Source organism: Lytechinus pictus, chromosome 9 (assembly GCF_037042905.1).
Source record: "Lytechinus pictus isolate F3 Inbred chromosome 9, Lp3.0, whole genome shotgun sequence".
Taxonomy (NCBI): Eukaryota; Metazoa; Echinodermata; class Echinoidea; order Temnopleuroida; family Toxopneustidae; genus Lytechinus; species Lytechinus pictus.
In genome coordinates this window covers 14838105-14856617 of record NC_087253.1, presented here as the reverse complement: position 1 = coordinate 14856617, position 18513 = coordinate 14838105, and the positions used below count along the sequence as shown (strand labels likewise).

The 18513-nt window shown below is 36.6% G+C and overlaps 1 protein-coding gene across 1 annotated transcript; it reads right to left on the bottom strand.

Annotated features, from left to right (window-relative positions):
• Positions 1–328: 328 nt before the first annotated feature.
• Positions 329–11731, bottom strand: LOC129268225 (four-jointed box protein 1-like). Its single transcript, XM_054905801.2, has 6 exons — positions 10951–11731; positions 9728–9904; positions 8856–9039; positions 5926–6078; positions 5268–5446; positions 329–4126 (listed from the first exon to the last, which is right to left on the bottom strand). The coding sequence occupies exons 1-6, from the start codon at positions 11612–11614 to the stop codon at positions 3876–3878; spliced, it is 1608 nt and encodes a 535-aa protein (XP_054761776.2). The 5' UTR covers positions 11615–11731; the 3' UTR covers positions 329–3875.
• Positions 11732–18513: the final 6782 nt, after the last annotated feature.

Sequence of the window (18513 nt, the reverse complement as noted above, 5' to 3'; positions counted from 1 at the left end):
CTAAAATTGTATTAAAATCTTTTTTCTTTTATTCATTGATTTTTTTGGTCATATTTGAATCTACCTTTCAGGCTATTTAATGTCTTTATGAATTAACACAAAAAATGAATTTTCATGTAAAAACTGAAATTTTTAAATGTATCCAGTACATACAGTATGTATTTATTTCATCCACACCAGAACAGGTATTTTGGTCGTACACAATAATTGATGTATGATCTGGAATATTATTTACAAGAAACTTTTTTTGGGGTGGGGGATTACTGAAGCTTAGGAGAGGCTTTAAACTATTTTCTGAACAATTTCAAACAATACCGAAACACAAACATTAGTTTTTTAATTTGAAATTTATTCAATTCTACTTTCAATAAAATATTGAATTTGTGTTAGACACTGCAGCTAAAGATGGTTTACAAATTAGGATGCGATTATTCATTTGGAGATGTGATAAATGACGTGAGTATTTTGCTTTCATGATTTGTATAATGGTATATTCCTTAGATTCACCATAACGTACCTTAACATTCTTTAAATAGTACTTTCACTGGTTACTGTAATACTGAAGAAATACCTGTGGTGTTTTAAAGTATAGTTACATTTACTCTTAGCATTTTTGGATGAAACATTTAACTAACATGACTTCTGATGTGTGTCCCTAAAACGGGGCTTCAAAGTTCACATTTGCCCAGGGCTCCAAAAAGCAGTGCTTATTAAATTTTTATGATTGATATTTATGATCAATTATACACATTGATCGTTGAAACCAGTAATACAATCAATCGCTAAGTTTTTTGCTACTGGGCCTTAAACGCAACCTGCAACATGGAAAGGGTGTAAACTTGAACTCTATACATCTAAAGAATCAGATATCATTCACATCTACAGGTACATGTATATTCATTCACAAGTTGAAATTAAAAGGTTTATGTACAAAACTTTGAGGTGATACGAAGTACCAGATTTCACAGTCATCAGGATTGAATTGTTCTAAAGTATGTCTAGAACGGCATAATAATAGGGACTTTTTGATAAGCATAAAGTATTGACCAGTGACATGCTATGTTATCATACCACAATAGCCTACCTTGTGTAAAGTCAATATGAAGAGTTAATACGTCTGGCAACATTAGTCAAGTTTAGGCATGCTCAGTCACGGTGACTTAGCCTTTGTAAGCCTATAACACACAGAGCAGCTATATGGCGTGCTTACATAGCAATCCACTAGTGGATGTACAAATCGTCAAGAAAGTCTGTAATATTGCATTGAATGTTGAGATGATGACTCTGGGCCCCATTTTAAAGAGTCGCGATTGATCCAATCAACCACAGCTATGGAATTTAAACTGCATGTTTGTTCAAAATATTTTTCTAGATACGATGTATATTCATACATTCATTACTTTCTTGCCAATTCAGTGTGCTTCTCTGTAATACAAAGAACATTGTACAAAGACCTGTACAAACATGACATTGATGGATTCATATATAGTTGAGGTTGATCAGATCAATCGTAACTCTTTGTAAGACGTGGCCCTGGAGTTTCACTGAATGTTCACAAAGCATGATATTTACAAAGTAACGCTTTATGATAAATGCATTATTAACTTGTTATATTGCTGATTTAATAAAATCTATGACCAAATCGGCTGTTGAGATGATAATCCCCATATTTTGCTTTAAATGCTCATAAAGAATTATTTTTTTTTACAAAGTAACACTTTATTATAAATGCATTATTGAATAACTTGTTATATATTGCTAATTTGAAAAAATATAGACAACTACATTGACTGTTAAGATGATATTGTCATGTTTCATTGAATGCTCACAAGGCATGGTATGTATGAACACTAGATTGCAAATGATTAACTATATACAATATTACTTTAAAAATATTTGTCATCAATAAGGTAGCATATTTTGATGCACTGCTGGATTGAGGCATTGAAGACTTATTTATTTAACTGACCAAATGAATGTCATTAATACCAGAGATGGATGATAATAATACTAATATGCAACATGCATATATCAGTAGCAAGGCTGCTCTTACTAGGTACCCATTTACTACACCTGGGTGGAGAGTGTCAAATGTAATGTAGGTATATGCCTTGCCAAAGGACGCGAGATAAAGTTTTGATTGAGGGAATAACTTTCAGCATCACCAATACAAAAATGTGAGGCATCTTCAGTATTTTACCTTAAGAAAGCTGTGCACCAAATATGTCACTAAAATAACTGATCTTTTCCAATTAGTATAGAAAAATCACACACAGACAGTAAGTTGCATAAAATTGGTAAAAATTAGCTCCTCATCTGAATTACCTAAATAAATATAATTATAGAAAATGAATTAGACAAAAATATACACCGGTGCGCGATACATTACCAATTAACGATATAACTGAGTAATGCTAAGAACTACATGTACATATCAACTACACATGCTCAAGTATTATACAAAATATTGTAATAGCTACACAATATACAAGCAGGCCTATACTGATTAACATAATCCAAACCTATTGAGATTTCGACAAGATGCATGCAAGTTTTTGAAGTTGGCAAATGAGACATGTAAAAACAGTATGATTATTTGTAGGTGGCCATATGGTTCTATGGAAATTTAATACTATTCAGTGAAAGTCATCAATGTGATAACTTTTTGTGAAGGAAAAACACTATATCAATTCAAAGCAGTATCATATATCTAGTTAGCAGTTACACCTTAAAATGACAAGACACACTAGATATTGTTAAAAAGAATTTACTTGGTAAACACATGGAACATGAGCATTAGAAATATCCAACTTGCCCTCATACTTGTCATCATCAATATTTCTCTATTTTCATACCACCATATTGCGCTCGTTGGGGTAGCTTAAGGTTAATCTCAATGTTTAATATATCAAGGCCTTTAAAGTGATGCTTTTTATCATCATAAATATGAATTTGTATTCATTAATGATCAGAGCAACATGAACTAAGACAGAAATTGAAGTCTTTTAAACAGAAACTCAGTCTCTTGGAAAATTGGGATTCTAGACTTGACATGCCACAGAAAATTGATCTCTTTCATAAATGTGTATAACATGGTGATAACTGATATGTCAAGTGGCCATGACAATAGTTGACTTTGAAATCTGTAATCCTGATGTAATTTTTTGTTCAAAGACCGTCTAGTTTCAGTATGCAACAAGTTAAGGGGTACTCCTGCTGAAAATAATTCTATCTTGATAAATACAGTAAAAGTCAACAAGTAAAAAACTGGAAATTATTTCATCAAAATCTGATAACAAATAACGAAGTTTTGAATTTAAAGTTTAGTTTTGTGATGCGGTTATTTGCATACCATCATGAATGTGCAATAGGTGGGATGATGGTGTCAAGTCCCTAGATTCCTTTTTCAAATGCCATATGAAATCACAATTTTGTCACATTTTAAGAAAATTAGTGTAAAAATAGGACTCCATTTTTCAAGTTGCAGCAACAAATAACCAGTTGGGGTATGACATCCGCTTTCTCATTGCAGATCCATGAAAGACATGCATTTGAAATGCTTCAACAAAATACAGGGGTGTGAGTGGTCACAAATAAAAAGATCTGAAAAAAGCTGAAGAGTAGTGAAAAGTCTGAAATAGAAAGAGCTCCCATACTTTTTGTACAGAGGAAAGCCAAATATAAGCTGAAATTCAGCTGAAAATCAAAACAAACAAATCTGAACTCTCACACCCCTGAAAATAATGCAAACATTAAAATGTCGTAACTTAATTATTCCTTGTCTGATTTGCATGAAATTTTCAGGGTTTTGTTTGTCTGATTTTACTTCATCTATTCAGATCATATCATTTTCAGCCTTGAGTACCCCTTTAATATCAACCATTAGAACGTGATTGACAATTATCCATCCATCGAACTACATCAAGCAGGCGCTCTTTAAATCGTTCCTTCACCCCACCCATCAGTGATTTCCTCTCTTGCTCCATCTGAACGATAACCGGTTCGTTCTCGTGGACCAGGTTGTCGAGGGCCTGGAAAGGGTCGTCCAATCGGGCTAGCTTATGTACGCTCTTAAATGTTGACTGCCTGAATAGGCAGAATGAACGGAGTAGCTCTTCATGGTAACCTGAAGGGAAGTGATAATACATGTATTGAAATAAATGCGGTGTGTACGGTCAAACAAATATTAAAAAAACGTGCGTACTGAGCTTTAATATGCTACCTACTTGACAAGGCAAGATATTTTATCTTGCCTTGTTAATTTGTTGACATGGTGAGATATGTTATTGTTCCAAGTCAACTCAGGATATTTTGAATGGATATTAGTAAAAAATAAAATTCTTAATGAACAGAAGTAGGAAATATTGCCCTTTTGAATAATAATACATTTTTGTCTGTGGTTTAAACATTTCAAAAGTAAGTAGTTGGAATTTTCTTCTGAGTAAACTATGAGCAGAAATCATACAGAGAAACATCAGAGAGTTGTTTCATGAACCGAATCATCAGTGATTCTCTGTGACCAATTTGCCCTGGCCAATCAGATGCAAAGATTTAGGGTAGCTTTAACAAAAGCTGGTGAAAATTTTTATTCATCTCATGAAATGCTTTGCATCACTCTTTTTTTCTTTTCTGCCGAGTCGAATTTAACTCAGTGTGGCACCAGTTTGGAGTCGATCCTATTCAGAGTTAAAATGACTCGGGTTCCAAATGAATTCCACTCAGAATGGTGCATGTTGTATCAACTGACAAATAACTTGATTCTGAGTCAAAGTGATTAACAAAACTAGTCAATGTAATTCAAAACAGAGTTGACTCCCAGCTGGTACCACATCTGAGTCAAATTTGACTCCTCAGAAATAAGATTGAAGCCTTAATACCTACATGTAGCACTTGACCCCCATTTCTTTTGGAGTAAGGGACTAAGTAGGAGTTGTATATTTCATTTTTATCTTTAAAAAAATTATTCTAGTCAAATTTGACACCTAAGAAACAAGATTGAAAGCCTTACCTAGCATTTGACCTATGTATTGGATTAAGTGAATCAATATTTGTATATTCCATTTTCATCTTTTTTTCTATCTCAAAAATTAGATCCTTGTCAAATTTGACTCAGAAATAAGAGTGAAAGCCTTACCTAGCATTTGACACATGTTTGTCTTGGAGTAGGTGACCCAATATTTGTATATTCCATTTTCATCTTTTTTTTTGTATTTTCAAAAATTTGATCCTAATCAAATTTGACTCGGCAATAAGAGTGAAAGCCTTACCCAGCATTTGACCCTTGTTTGTCTTGGAGTAAGCGACTACGTAAGAGTTGAATATTCCATTTTCATTGTCGATGAACCACAGGCCTTGGTTGTGTTTATGTTGGGCAAGGTTGTGTACCTCTCCTTTATACAGCCAATCCTGCTGGTAGTACTCGACTGCATTCTTTCTTATTGTCATCCTTCAAAAAGAAAACAGGGGATTTAATAGAATTAAATGAATTACTATGCCAGTGACCTGTTGTTTGTGTTATTTAGGTGATGAATACATTTTTAAAAAGGTCATTTGATTAGAGGAAAGAGAGAGAGAAAATGAGAAATGAGGCAGAGAAGAGAAAGAGAGGGGAATATCATTTTCATTATAATTGATATTACAATTAGTAGTATCAGTATTTTTGTAATAATCATTAACATTTTCGTTAGAACTATTATCATTTTCTAGACTAAATTATTACCATTATTAATATCATTATTCTTTTTATTATATATAATTATCATTAGTAGTAGTATCATTATTTTTAACATCAGTACTGTATGTTCATCATTATTATCATCAGTTCTGTATTTTATGGGTCAACCTGTTGGTTATGTTGAATAAAAATCTTTCAAGCAATAGCGATGAAACACAACAAATGATGCCAATTTGAGGAGCTTAACCCACCTGTCAAGATGAACAGTGATGAAGTCAAAGATTACGAGGTCGCTATACTGGGCAAGCTCCACGAGCTGAGTAATGTTGAGGTCAGAGAGTCCAGGAGTTGAGGGGGTGATGGTGTCGCGCTGGTTGTCATACATTATCTCTGGTAGGTCGGATCTAGGGTAAATATGAAAAAAGGAAGGGATTTGATTAATTTTCCATTTTATGAAAACAAAATTGGAATTGATTGAAGGACAAACCCACCAAAACCAAAAATTGATTTGAATAAAAACAGAAAAAATCAAACAGTTCTATCGATGAAAAATTTATTTAAATTGGATGTTTATTAAAAAAAGTTATTTTATTTTAAAGTTTCAATTTATTTTACCAAACAATTTATGATATTGGCTAGTTTGCAAATGGGGTCACATATGACATCACTCGCTATTCCTTTTGTGTTGTAATATGAAATATAAAGTTTATTCTCTTTTTTTTGTTGGGGGGTGATTATAATTTCATTCAAAGTTTTATTCCGCCTTGCATTGTTGAATTGTCATTGTTGCAACTTCTATATTCAACAAAGATGCCTCCTTATTGTCAAAATGTAGAAAGAAACGGAGGAAAGTAATTGGTACTATTTCATAGGATCCTGTTATTGACTAGAAACCATTGCTCACAATCCAATGTATTCTGTATCTGATTTCAGGACCCCGTCAAGGGGTTTTAGGAGCAGTGAACGTGAACGACGTAGCAGTCCTCTGATCGTTCGAGTCAACGTCGTCGTCTGCCCTCGTTCACTACAGATGCGAATACTTTAGATTTCACTCGACTTGTACGTGTACGTACGTCCACTTGAAACAGCGCGATAACCAGCGGGTCATGACACGCTGCCCGACCCGGAAGGTCTGGCGCACCATCGCCCGGCGACCCGGTCGGGTGATGCGAAGGTGTAACTTGTGCACATGTGCCCTTTCACTTACTTTGATTCCTTTTTACGCGAGTTGGGATATATATCGATGTATATTTTCGAGATCAGAAAGCAATTTCAAATATGATAAACATAATGCATCGTACAACTTACATTAATTTTGTGAAAAGTCACTGAAAACTGTCTTTTAAAAGGGAAAGGTTGATCTTCATGCTGGGCTTGAACGGTTAAAATGACGTCACTCACGTGCACGTCGTCTATGATTTAGGAGAACCGCAAAATGGATGTGGCGAGGTTCTCGATTTTGATAGTGGACGTGTGTGAAGACCTGAGGCATATGGCAGGCCAAAAAATGACGTCATTTCGTACCAGTCCACTATGTGGACGTACATTTCTAAAAATGCTCACTATTGATCCAATCAATCACAACTATGGAAAGCCAGCAACATCAACATCTGAAATGCAAATTTGTTCAAGATATTTTCTATAAAATAATGTATATTCATCATTCTCTTGAAGATTCAATGTGATTCTCTTTGTTAACTAAAGTGATTGTGCAAATTTCCTGTAGAAAAAAATATGGTATGGATGGATTTCCATACAGTTGAAATTGATTGGATCACCGTTACTCTTGGTTAAACTGGGCCCAGATCTCAAGTAGATGTGGAAACGGCAAGAAAAACTATTTTTCACCCCATCCATGTACAGCCTAATGGCGATTTGTGGGGCAGGTTCCTATGATTTATTGCATTTATGATTGTGTATTAAAGATCAATCCTTAAATCAACCCTACAAACAATAACCAGGCTTTATGTCAAACACAGAGTGAATATCAAGTGATGAGAAAATCACAGCAATAAAGAGAGACAGACAGAGAGAAAGAGGAAGGAATTATTTAAAGATAATTCTCCATAGGATCCTGTAATCGACTAGAAACTATTACTCTGTTCCGAATGTCTTCTGTCTCTGACAATCAGGGTCCCATTTCATTAAAGATACCATAATGGTCACTTTGCCATCCAGTGGTAACTACCATGGTAACAAGACTCAACAGCAAATCAAAATCAAAGATTCCATGAAAGATACCATTGGAAGGGACATTTACTATGAAAGTAACTTTTATGCAACCTAGGCCCAGATCTAAGGTAGATGTGGAAGCAGCAAGACAAAATTCTGTAAGAAAAGCATTTTTTTCTCAATTCAATTAATTTGGCCAAATAAAACAATCAAGAAGTTACAAAGTTGATTCAAAATATAACCCTGTAATGAACTCAATGGTAGTTAAGGGCCCCGTCTTACAAGGATTGATCCAATCAACCTCAAGTATATGGAAATCCATTAATGTCATAATTTTTTCCTGAGGAAATTTGCACAATATCCTTTGAAAAAAAATAGAAGCATACTGCATTGTCAAAAAAAGAGTAAATGTATGAATATTAATCATATCTAGACATCGTTTTGCACAAACATGTGTTTTAGATGTTGACGTTGCTGGCCTTCCATAGTTGTGGTTGATTGGATCAATCGTAACTCTTTGTAAGACGGGGCCCAGATCAGTGCACATTTTTAAGTTGGTAATGAATTTGTGATTGATAGATTGTTGCGTCAGGGTGACTCGGGATTTGTATCTTTCAGAGAAAAACGGAGAGAACAGTAGAGAAAGAAGATGAAAAGGAAGAGGGGAAGAGAGAGAGAGAGAGAGAGGGAGAAGAGCAAGATAAAACAGTAAATAAAAAAGTGAAAGGCAAAGGGGAAAGGGAAAAAACAGCAAATGAGGCGAGAGTGGGAGAAAATAGAAGAGAAAACAGAGATTGGGACAGCTGAAGCGATAGAAATGAGAAATTCCTTCATCATAAGGCTTCTGTCACACTTACGAAACCGGCTCCAAACTAACCATTGGCCTGTCATTGGAAATGACGCAATAACATTGACCGGACTGGAGTCGGTTTCGTCAGTGTGACCATTGGCAGTAGTTGACATCAACAGCTTTACACGAATACCACGGTTGCATGAAACTACAACTCACTTTCCAATGTCGTCAATCCACAAGCTGAAGCTAGCTACTGTGTCGTTCTTCCACCGGGCGTTGCGGATGTCCGCAGTAACGGAAGACCACTGCGATGAACTGTCGTTGGACACATGAGACAAGACAACTGTTGGTACGTTCTGCATGCCGAGCATTCGGGCAAGATAGTAGCAGTACAGATCACCTGAAATTTAGGCCAAAGGGAAGAAAGATCAAAATAGTGCAAAAAGTTCAAACAAAAGTAAGACGTATGGCGTTTTATTGAATGTGTTAATGAAATAGGAACTGAACGTCTCTTATCTCTACATCCCCCCAAAATAAAACCAAGGGGTTTTCTTTGTAACAGGGTCCCAATTGGTAAAGACATGTTAAAATAACAAATGTCCAATTTCTATAACAAGTTTACCATCGGCCAATCAAATTGAATGATTTCAAAGCTTTAAACTGCTATTGAAAATTTGTTATTAAAACAAAAGTTTTATGAAACGGGCCCCACTCTCTTTATAAATGTAAGTCCAATGCTATCTTGACATAACACAGAGTTTTTGCATTTACTACGGAGATGCTGTTCACGCACCAAATCCTTCGAAAATGGAAGTCAAATCACAATGGAGATGTGAGAGGCTCTGTCGAAAGTTGGTGGACTAGGAGAGCAGCATAGTTTCTTGTTCGATGCAAATCTTGGTCCATCAACTTTACTAGACAAAAGCCTCTAAGCTATCCATTGTGAAGGAGACGGTGCGTTGTAGAGAACGGCTCCCTAGTAAATGCGAAAACTCTCTAAGTCTTCTATGTCAACAGTGTAAGATCAAATATCTCGCCATCTCGTCAAGTAAATGGCACGACAAGCTTCCGATTTTTAAATCCCATACCCAAAACGAACTGGGCCATTGGATGCCTGTATCGAGCGCACGCAGTAGTCCCGTCGTTGAAGACCACGTGTCTGTTCATGCTGCTTCCGCACTTATCCATAGAGGCATCTTCCACTCTCACGACCCTCAACTGTCTGATTCTCTTCTTCCATGTTTCCGTTACCGAGTCGCTCAAACCTGCTCAAAATCAATCAAAGTATATTGTTAAAAGGAGAGTGTTTCATCATTATTTTTTCATCTAATAAGTTGTCAGGTCTAACTATCTTACTTGTTTTGATTGGCTAAGAAGCTCATGTTTCTGTGGAAAGTGTCTATGTCTTTTAAAACTTTCGGATACAATATCTGACCAAACGCAACGAGTCCTTTCATGAAAAGCTCCCAGGGATCCCTTTCATAAAGATCTTAAACGTTGCCAATAACGTTCGGTCAATAGCAACTACAACACATGGTAAAGTTCTTCCAATCAAACAGAGTTTCACATGCAAAAATTTACTACAATCGTCCTTGATGATGGGTGACGTTGTGCCATGGCCCAATATAGCAATAAGATATGTCCCCTTTCCCATCGGAAATAAAGCGTATTCTTGATTTGTAATAAGTCCAAACTAACATACCAGGGTCTAATGCAGTGATAATATGAACTCATTTGGGAAGACCTTAATCTAAATGTGGCACTTCCTACCTACGTCGGAGGCTTGTAGGCTTTATGCCCACCTTAATGGTGATTCAGTATAGTAATTAAGCTTAAATACACATATAGACACACATAGATATGTTAACGAAGCTAACACGGGTATAACTAAAAAGAAGTCAAAAAGAATTGGTGTCACGAGGAGCTTAGAATATAGCAATTAGGCACTTCATTACATTGTTGCATATCATTTTTACATTTTACTCGGTTTCAGTCATCATTTAGCAACACACTGACGGACCCAGGGGGGGGGGGGGCGAGGCACAGCAGGCCAGTGCCCCCCCCCCCCCCTTTGAGAGGCACAATTAAAATTTGTAATGTAAAAATGCCGTTAAAACAGAAGTGTGCCCCCCCCCCCTTTTGAAAGTGAAGACCTTTTTTTTTTGCTTTTCAAATTTTTACGTTGACGAAATACCCTTAATTTTTTATTAAAACCTTTTTTTCCTTGTCATATTTTTCCTCAGGAAAATGTGCCCCCTCCCCCTTCGAAAAATCTTGGATCCGCCTCTGTAGCAACATAATAAAATATTACCTGTTGGGATTGCCCCCTCGACCGTTGCTGACCAGAACATTCCGTCATTCACTGCATGGGCAATTCCTGCTGCATCTAAGAAAGAGTGTTTTGCAACAGTTGGATGGTTTTTGCTTGCATCTCTTGTGGTCGTCGTGGAGGTTTGCATATTCTCTTGATGTAGTTGTTGCTCCTGCTGTTGTTGATGATTTCTGTGCTTGTGTTGCTGTTTTAGTTGAACTTGACTACTTCTAGGAGATGTTTCCAATGATGATTCCTTAAAATGTTGCTGATGTTGCCTTTGGAACTGTTGATTCGATCTTCTACCGTCTCTTAGAACAGAGACATTTGACTTGTGATGGAGGGAGTGACCTTGAGGGGTGCCCGAGTGTTGCTTTTTGGTCGCTTCGATTGCATCAGGATTTCCCTGGTTGACATGGCCCCCAAGATTCATATCTTTGGTAGGTGACGATGGCTGGGTTTTGGCTTCTATAAAATTTGCAGCATTATTGGAATAGCGATGGATCGTTCCAGCGATCTCGTCGGCAACTTCTATTTGTTTGTTTAGACAGTCAATGGTGGTACAGATCTTTGGGACACTATGATCATCAAGACAGGTGACTACCCTCACCAACAACAGGGCAGACAGAAGAGCGTGAATATGGGAGACGCTGCAAATAGCCATGACTTTCTAGAGGGGCTCTGAACGGTGGGGGAAACGGTATAGGCAGTAATGTTGCGTATTTTCAGATGATTCATTTAAAGTGGCCAGCACTTAACTCCAAATTCAATTCCGTAAATCTGTAAAATGCAAAAAAAAATGAGAATATGTGAAAAAATGCGTTTCGTTCTGTTACTGAATATCAGGAAAAAACACAAAAACCTACGGCTACTTTATTCTATAATTGGTCATGACACGATGACACAGGAGCCTATGACATGCCAAAATAGGATAAACAAAATCTGAGCCAGGAAAAAGTATAAATGACTCAGTAGCTTCTTCAGAATTCAATGCGCCTTCAGGAGATACAAGTTGTGACTATTTTGGGAAAGAAGTATTTATCAAGAACGAAAGAATATTTCAAGATTCCAGGGGTCCGTTGCAGAAAGAGTTGCAATTAATCGCAACTCTAAAAATCATGCGCAACTTCATTTTCAACCAATCAACAGCGCGTATTCGGGACTTGTGATTGATTTTTTGACTTGCGTTTAAACGCAACTCTTTCTGCAACGGACCCCTGATGTGACCTGGGTCTCGTAACACAAAGGTAAGCGATTAATCATACCTTGTTTTTTACGATCAATAATTGTACATCGTAGCCAATGCAATCAATCGTATACATAAATGTTCTTTGTGTTACGGTCCCCTGGTCAGAAAAAAGTTCTTCGTGTACAATCAAGAAAGACATTTTACGACAAAGAGCTCCTTTCTACAAACAAGGAAAATGACGGCCCTCTCAGAAAAGGCTCGTCAGAATTCAATGTTTTTTGGGGGACAAAGAAGAATACTCTCTAACGATAGTTTTTCCGTGAAAAGAGAAAGAGTTCCCAAGAATGACCTCGTCAGAAAAGGGATAAACAAATAACTTTGGACACATTTGTCATAAAGAAAACTTCTACAAACAACGAAAGTATATACCTAGACCCAAGAAGTAACCCTTTCAGGTCAACAAAATAGGTGTACATGTATTCTTTATGAAAATCGATCAGCCTCTTCTAAGAACAAGAAAATATTATAACTAGATCACATAAGAGTCTTGTCGGAATTAAAATTTGCTATTTGATAAACAAATTAAGAACAACCTAATGATAAATAATCCATTTCTCAGATCAACGCAAGAATATAGCGTAGTGTAAGAAGTAATACCTAACAAAATAAGAAAATTCCTTCTAAAAATGAAGCCTTTAGAAAAAACAAAAGCAAACAATATTCCCACATCTAAGAAGTTCCACATGAGAATTCAAAATTTCTTTGGGATAGCGAAGTAGGCACACTCTTATGAGAAAAAAAATCCTTTCTCGCAACAACGAAATAATATACCTAGATCCCCAAAGTGTCCTCGTTGGGTCAATCAACTCAAAATTCACAGACCAAAGAAACAATTCCATTCCTAATCCAAAATATATGACAAACCCAATGAACAGCTCAGACGTTTATATACACGCAAAGTTATACCTGGGACATTTCCCTGGTTAACTTTCGCTTCAATGCATTTCACTGCATATATAGGGAATCCCGGGGCCCGTTTTTATAAAGAGTTCCAACTGTTTAACTTTGCCATGACAACGGGGCTCGGCAGCCAATCAAACTCAAGTTTACCATGGTAGTGCCATAATGACAAAGTTACCACAGTTTTAACTCTTTATGAAATGGGCCCCTGATCACTCGTCTGGCAATTGACCAACAGCTTTGCAGTTTAGATGTTGTCTATTTGATTTGAACAAGGGGATTCCTGAGCATGACTAATACTTTGGTCCTTGAGTGAATGTTCTTGTCCTTTTCACAATTACAAGAGATATCAGTGTGTTTGTTTCTTCGTTTATTTTTTACGAGTTGTACATGTATGCTTCAGTCAGCTCAGAGCAACGATACCCAACCAGGGGCGGATCCAGGATTTTCCAAGGGGGGGGGCACTAATGTAAGACCGGTATATTTACATTAAAAATATTGACTATGGCTCTCAAGAGGGGGGGGGGGGGGGTACGGATCGGATGTGCCCCCCCCCCTGGACTGGATTCGCCACTGCATCAAACCCATAACAGATGGCTTATAAATACAGTGGTGCTCAAAAGCTTACTTATAGTGAGCCTCACCAGACAATGAACACATTTTGAAGTGTTCAAGTTCTGTCATGTTTTACATATATATAACTGTGGAGTCATGTAATGAAATATTACATTCAATCAAGTTATAGTTTCTCTAGGCTCGCCGGACCATTGTAATGTTATTGTCTACATTCAACACTCAGCATGAAGGAGTACATCTTATGGCGGGGTTCACTAACTTTCGAGCACAACTGTATATGCCATTAGAGACTACGTTGTAACTTTAAAAGAGCGCGAAAATGCGACAAGATAGACAAGTAAACAACATCCTCTTCTATCACCTCGTAAAGAAAAAGAGCAAATAAAGCCAGACAAAAAAGTGTGAAATCGCAAACTCGCGCTAAAATCTCCAATGAAATCCTATACCCGACCCGATTCGATACTTCGTTCCCGCCTCAAAATCATAAACGTATAATGGTATATGTATTGATTATTGACGATTGAGAATAAGTGACCGGATAAAACTAATATAATAGAGTCAGAAAACCGAGATTTATAACAGTGGTCTTTGAAAATTTGGGGTTATAAAGTTACCCTATATAGACCTATTCAACCTTTGCCAGTTTCTAGCTGGAAACTGTTTCCAATGTTCAAGGTGAATCATACTGGAAATAACATCAGAAATTCATGGAATTCAATGTCAAATAGGAAAAGATATAAATTTTCATGTGTGTTTGCGTTTGATTTTCAACTTAATGGGGGATAATCAAGTCTTTAATGTAGCTTCAAGATGAAACAGGTGATAATTGATCCTATACGAGGTAAAAAGCATAGCGAGGAGTTCCGACACTGCATGGCAAGCAAAACGAAATTTTTGCCCCTTCTGCTTCTAACGGCTGATTTTCCAAACTTTAGTTCCACCTCCCCAAGATGTGCACTGCCCCATACCAGTATAGTTCGACCTCCCCATGCTCAACCCAGCCCACGCCCTTGCCGAGATGTCCATGAAGCGTACTAAGCGGAGTCTGCAGTTGAGACATATTAGTCCAGGAAAAATAACTGATTTTGGGGGTCAACCGCAAACAAATTGCAATAGAATTTTTTTTACCACAATGCATTTCCCTGAGGTCCCCCAAATGACATACTAAAAGTCCAGAAAAATCCCAGTAGTGGAAAGACATCTAATTTGCATAAATCCAAAATGGCCGCCAAATTTTCAGAAAATTTGAATTTTCGTACATAGATTTTGACGTGAACATTTAATTGCCACAAAATTGGTGTCATATGAAAGAGAAATAAATTCCCTATAATTTGGTACTATTTATAGGGGATAAATAGATAATTTGGCTGAGATTTTTTAGTAGAAAACTGCATTTTTGTCATTTTTTCCCAAAAATTGAAAATTTTGGAAATACATGATTTTACATAAATCTGAAAAAAATTGAGCAATTACCTTGAAATGTTTCAGAAAACTTTATTGATATACTATTATCATGTGGATGCAATTCTAAATTGGTGTCATTCTTTTTAATAAATCTATAAGGTATCAAAGTTGACTATTCAAATTTCACAAATGTCGCATTTTGTATGCATTTTCGTAGACTAATATGTAAAACGTATCTAGTGTATACAGTACAGTAGTTAAAGACACTTTTTAACCACTTAGTTAAGATTAGGCTTTTCTTTATCAGCTACATAAAAAGGGCTGGCACATTGACGCCTACCCCTCTCAGGGGGCTGTCAAAGTCACGCCCTCTGGCTACATCATGTTGTACAGTGTGTATCAAAATTAACCCCACCGCATTTCATTCCAAATTTGTGAAAAATTTGTGAGCTTTATTATAGTCCAGGAAAAATGACTGATTTAGGGGGTCAACCTCAAACAAATTGCAAAATATTTTTATTGCTGCAATGCATTTCCTTGAAGTCCCCAAAATTTCATACTAAAAGTGTTTTTAAACTCCATGTAGTGGCAAGACGTCTTATTTGCATAAATCCAAAATGGCGGCCATCGCAAGAATTTTCAGTAATGATTGCTTTTAGTAGTACAAACACTTGTCTGATCATAGCACTTTAAAAAAATATGATTAAAGCATTTACCTTTCACCAGTGTTATATCTTACCATAGGCTTCGTCTTGAAATTAAGATGCAAGTCAGATTGGCCTCTGCTGACCTCTAAAGGTCAATGACCTTAAGGTCAATGACCTAAAAATATTGATGTTTTGCATCATTAGCTCATGATAAATATAATAATATTGCAAACGAAATTATTATTCAATATTGACTTTCGAGGTAACCTGATATTCTAGAAAGAATTGTGTGTATTATAAATGTTGACCTTTGACCCTGGAGCACTGGAAAAGGTAAACATATTATAATATTAATACTTAGCATCAGTGGTTTATGATAAACAGGCCTCTCGTAAAAAAATTGCAATACAATTTATTTCAGCACAATGCATTTCCATAAAGTCTCCAAAATGACATACTAAAAGTCCAGAAAAATCCATGCAGTGGAAAGACATCTAGTTTGTATAAGTCCAAAATGGAGGCCATCGTGAGAATTTTTCATTTTTACAAATAATAGTAAAAACACTGGTCTGATCATAGCACTAAAAAAAATTATGATAAAAGCATTTAACTTTTACCAGTGTTATATCTTACCATAGGCTTCATTTAAAAATTCCAATGCAATTCAGATTTGACCTCTCCTGACCTCTTGAGGACAATGACCTTAATGCCAATGACTTAAAAATATTGATGTTTTGCATCCAGAGCTCTTGATTAGCATCATGTTATATCAACTTATGTTTGACATTTGAGGATCTCTAAAGAAATTTGATCTTAAAATGTAAAAATATTGGTCCTCGGCATCACTGGTTGATTATGATGTTTTGAGGTAATTGATCTTTCACTTTCCTCAGCAGTCAAATGTTGAGATCTGCAAACTTTACTCAAATGATCAGTTAAAAATAACAAAACTATATAATCTGTATAGTTGTAAGTTTGTAACTCTAGGGGCACGTTTCATAAAGAGTTACTTTGCCATTATGGCAACTACCATGGCATTAGGGTTCAGCAGCCAATCAAAATCAAGGTTATCATGGTAGTTGTCATAATGGCAACGTTACAACATTTTGTAACTCTTTATGAAACGGGTCCCAAGTCTTTTTTGGCTAGTCATTCCTGACTGAGGTTAGAGTATTGGGAGGTTTTGAAATGATATCTGAAATACCTCAATTAATTTTCTTGCAATTATCATCTATGTATACCCGAGAGACTTGCAAATTTTCCCATCTAGATGGTAACCTGGTGTAGTTGTTCTTTAGAAGGGAGATGCAGCTTACCACGATGCTGGTTGGCACTGCACTTCTCTTCCCATAACTTGCATAATGGTGACTTTGTCAGAGATTGGACAGAATTAAAAATATTTTTTCCTAGATTTTAGGCTTTTTCAACTAGTTTGGCATCATAGATTTGATGGACGCTATATCTTCGCTGAGATCTCTGTGGTATAGCTACTGATCTGCGTATTTCAGATGGGCAATACCTGACAGGACATACAGACTCTTCACATTTTTTGGCTTTAGATAGTTTGTGATAGTCCCACAAGTGTTGTCTAGAGGTAGACGTGTCCAAGACAGCACATGCATACTATGTAGCAGAGTATTGGTGGAGGAGTTTGTCAGTTCCGGAAAAGGTTATTATGGATCCTCACTTTCCCCCTTCACTCTTAATGTGACTGATCAAGGTTGACACCAAGATATATTGCATGGTTGCAGTGCTGGAATGGAATTAACACCATAGGTTGCTTTGAGTTTCCTCAACGCATGAGGATTGTGGGGATGAAACAAGCTAACCTTGGTCTTTGAAGACTGGACTCAAGCAAGAACACTACCCTGAAAGAGTCAGTTCTTTTGAATTCTTTACCTGCTGGTCTTCCTGTTGAGCTCCATAAAGAGATGTCTGTTTTCTAGTAGAAGTTTGATGACTTTGGTCAGATGAATGTCATCAATGATTTGTATAGTTTTACAAGTAGACCACAGTATCAGATGCAGCTGCTAATTCAACAAAATTGTCTACACCCGTTAGTTAGTTACCGTATTAAGTCGGAATTCCTCAGTGAACTAAGTCTGGTTGAGAACCTAGCCTGTATATTATTTCCAAAGTTAAAAACCAGCCTGGTTAGGAATATGATATGTTGTTCTATAATGGGACCATTTTTTTTGGATGAGATGCTCAAGTAGCTTGTAGAGATATCAGAAAAGGGCGATTGGCCTGTAGCTTCTAGGCACATTTGGATCTTTCCCAGGTTTGAGGAATTACTTTAGCCTTCCTCAAAATTTATGGGAGATGGGACTGTGTAGCACATTGTTAAACGGCCATTCTTAAGTATGGAAGCTTAAGATGTTCATATAATCATCTCTTCATGTCTACATATCTTAAGGAAAAAAGATAAGATGACGAAATCTCGGATCTCGTCTTGTCTACATCATGTGGGAGAGATGATCAGATGGCAAGATCTGTGATCTCGTCATGTCTACATCCTTTAAGAGAGATGATCGATGACAAGATCTGGGATCTCGTCATGTCTACAACTCTTAGGGAAAAGGATAAGATGACAATATCTTAGATCTGATCATCCCACAGGATGTAAAGAATGGCGAGATCCAAGATCTTGCCATCTGATCATCTCTCACACAGGATGTAGACATGACGAGATCTAAGATATTTACATCTTATCCTTTTCCCTTTGTAGACATGACGAGATAATTAAATGAACATCTTGGCGGCAGATCAAAATGTTTCATTTACTCA

Excerpts from the sequence above, each read along its gene's own strand:
- LOC129268225 (XM_054905801.2), bottom strand. The coding sequence starts at position 11,614 with ATGGCTATTTGCAGCGTCTCCCATATTCACGCTCTTCTGTCTGCCCTG. Across the intron at positions 9,905-10,950 it reads CGAGGGGGCAATCCCAACAG|GTTTGAGCGACTCGGTAACG; the intron begins GTAATATTTTAT and ends GATTTTGAGCAG. Across the intron at positions 6,079-8,855 it reads TGGATTGACGACATTGGAAA|ATCCGACCTACCAGAGATAA; the intron begins GTGAGTTGTAGT and ends TATTTACCCTAG.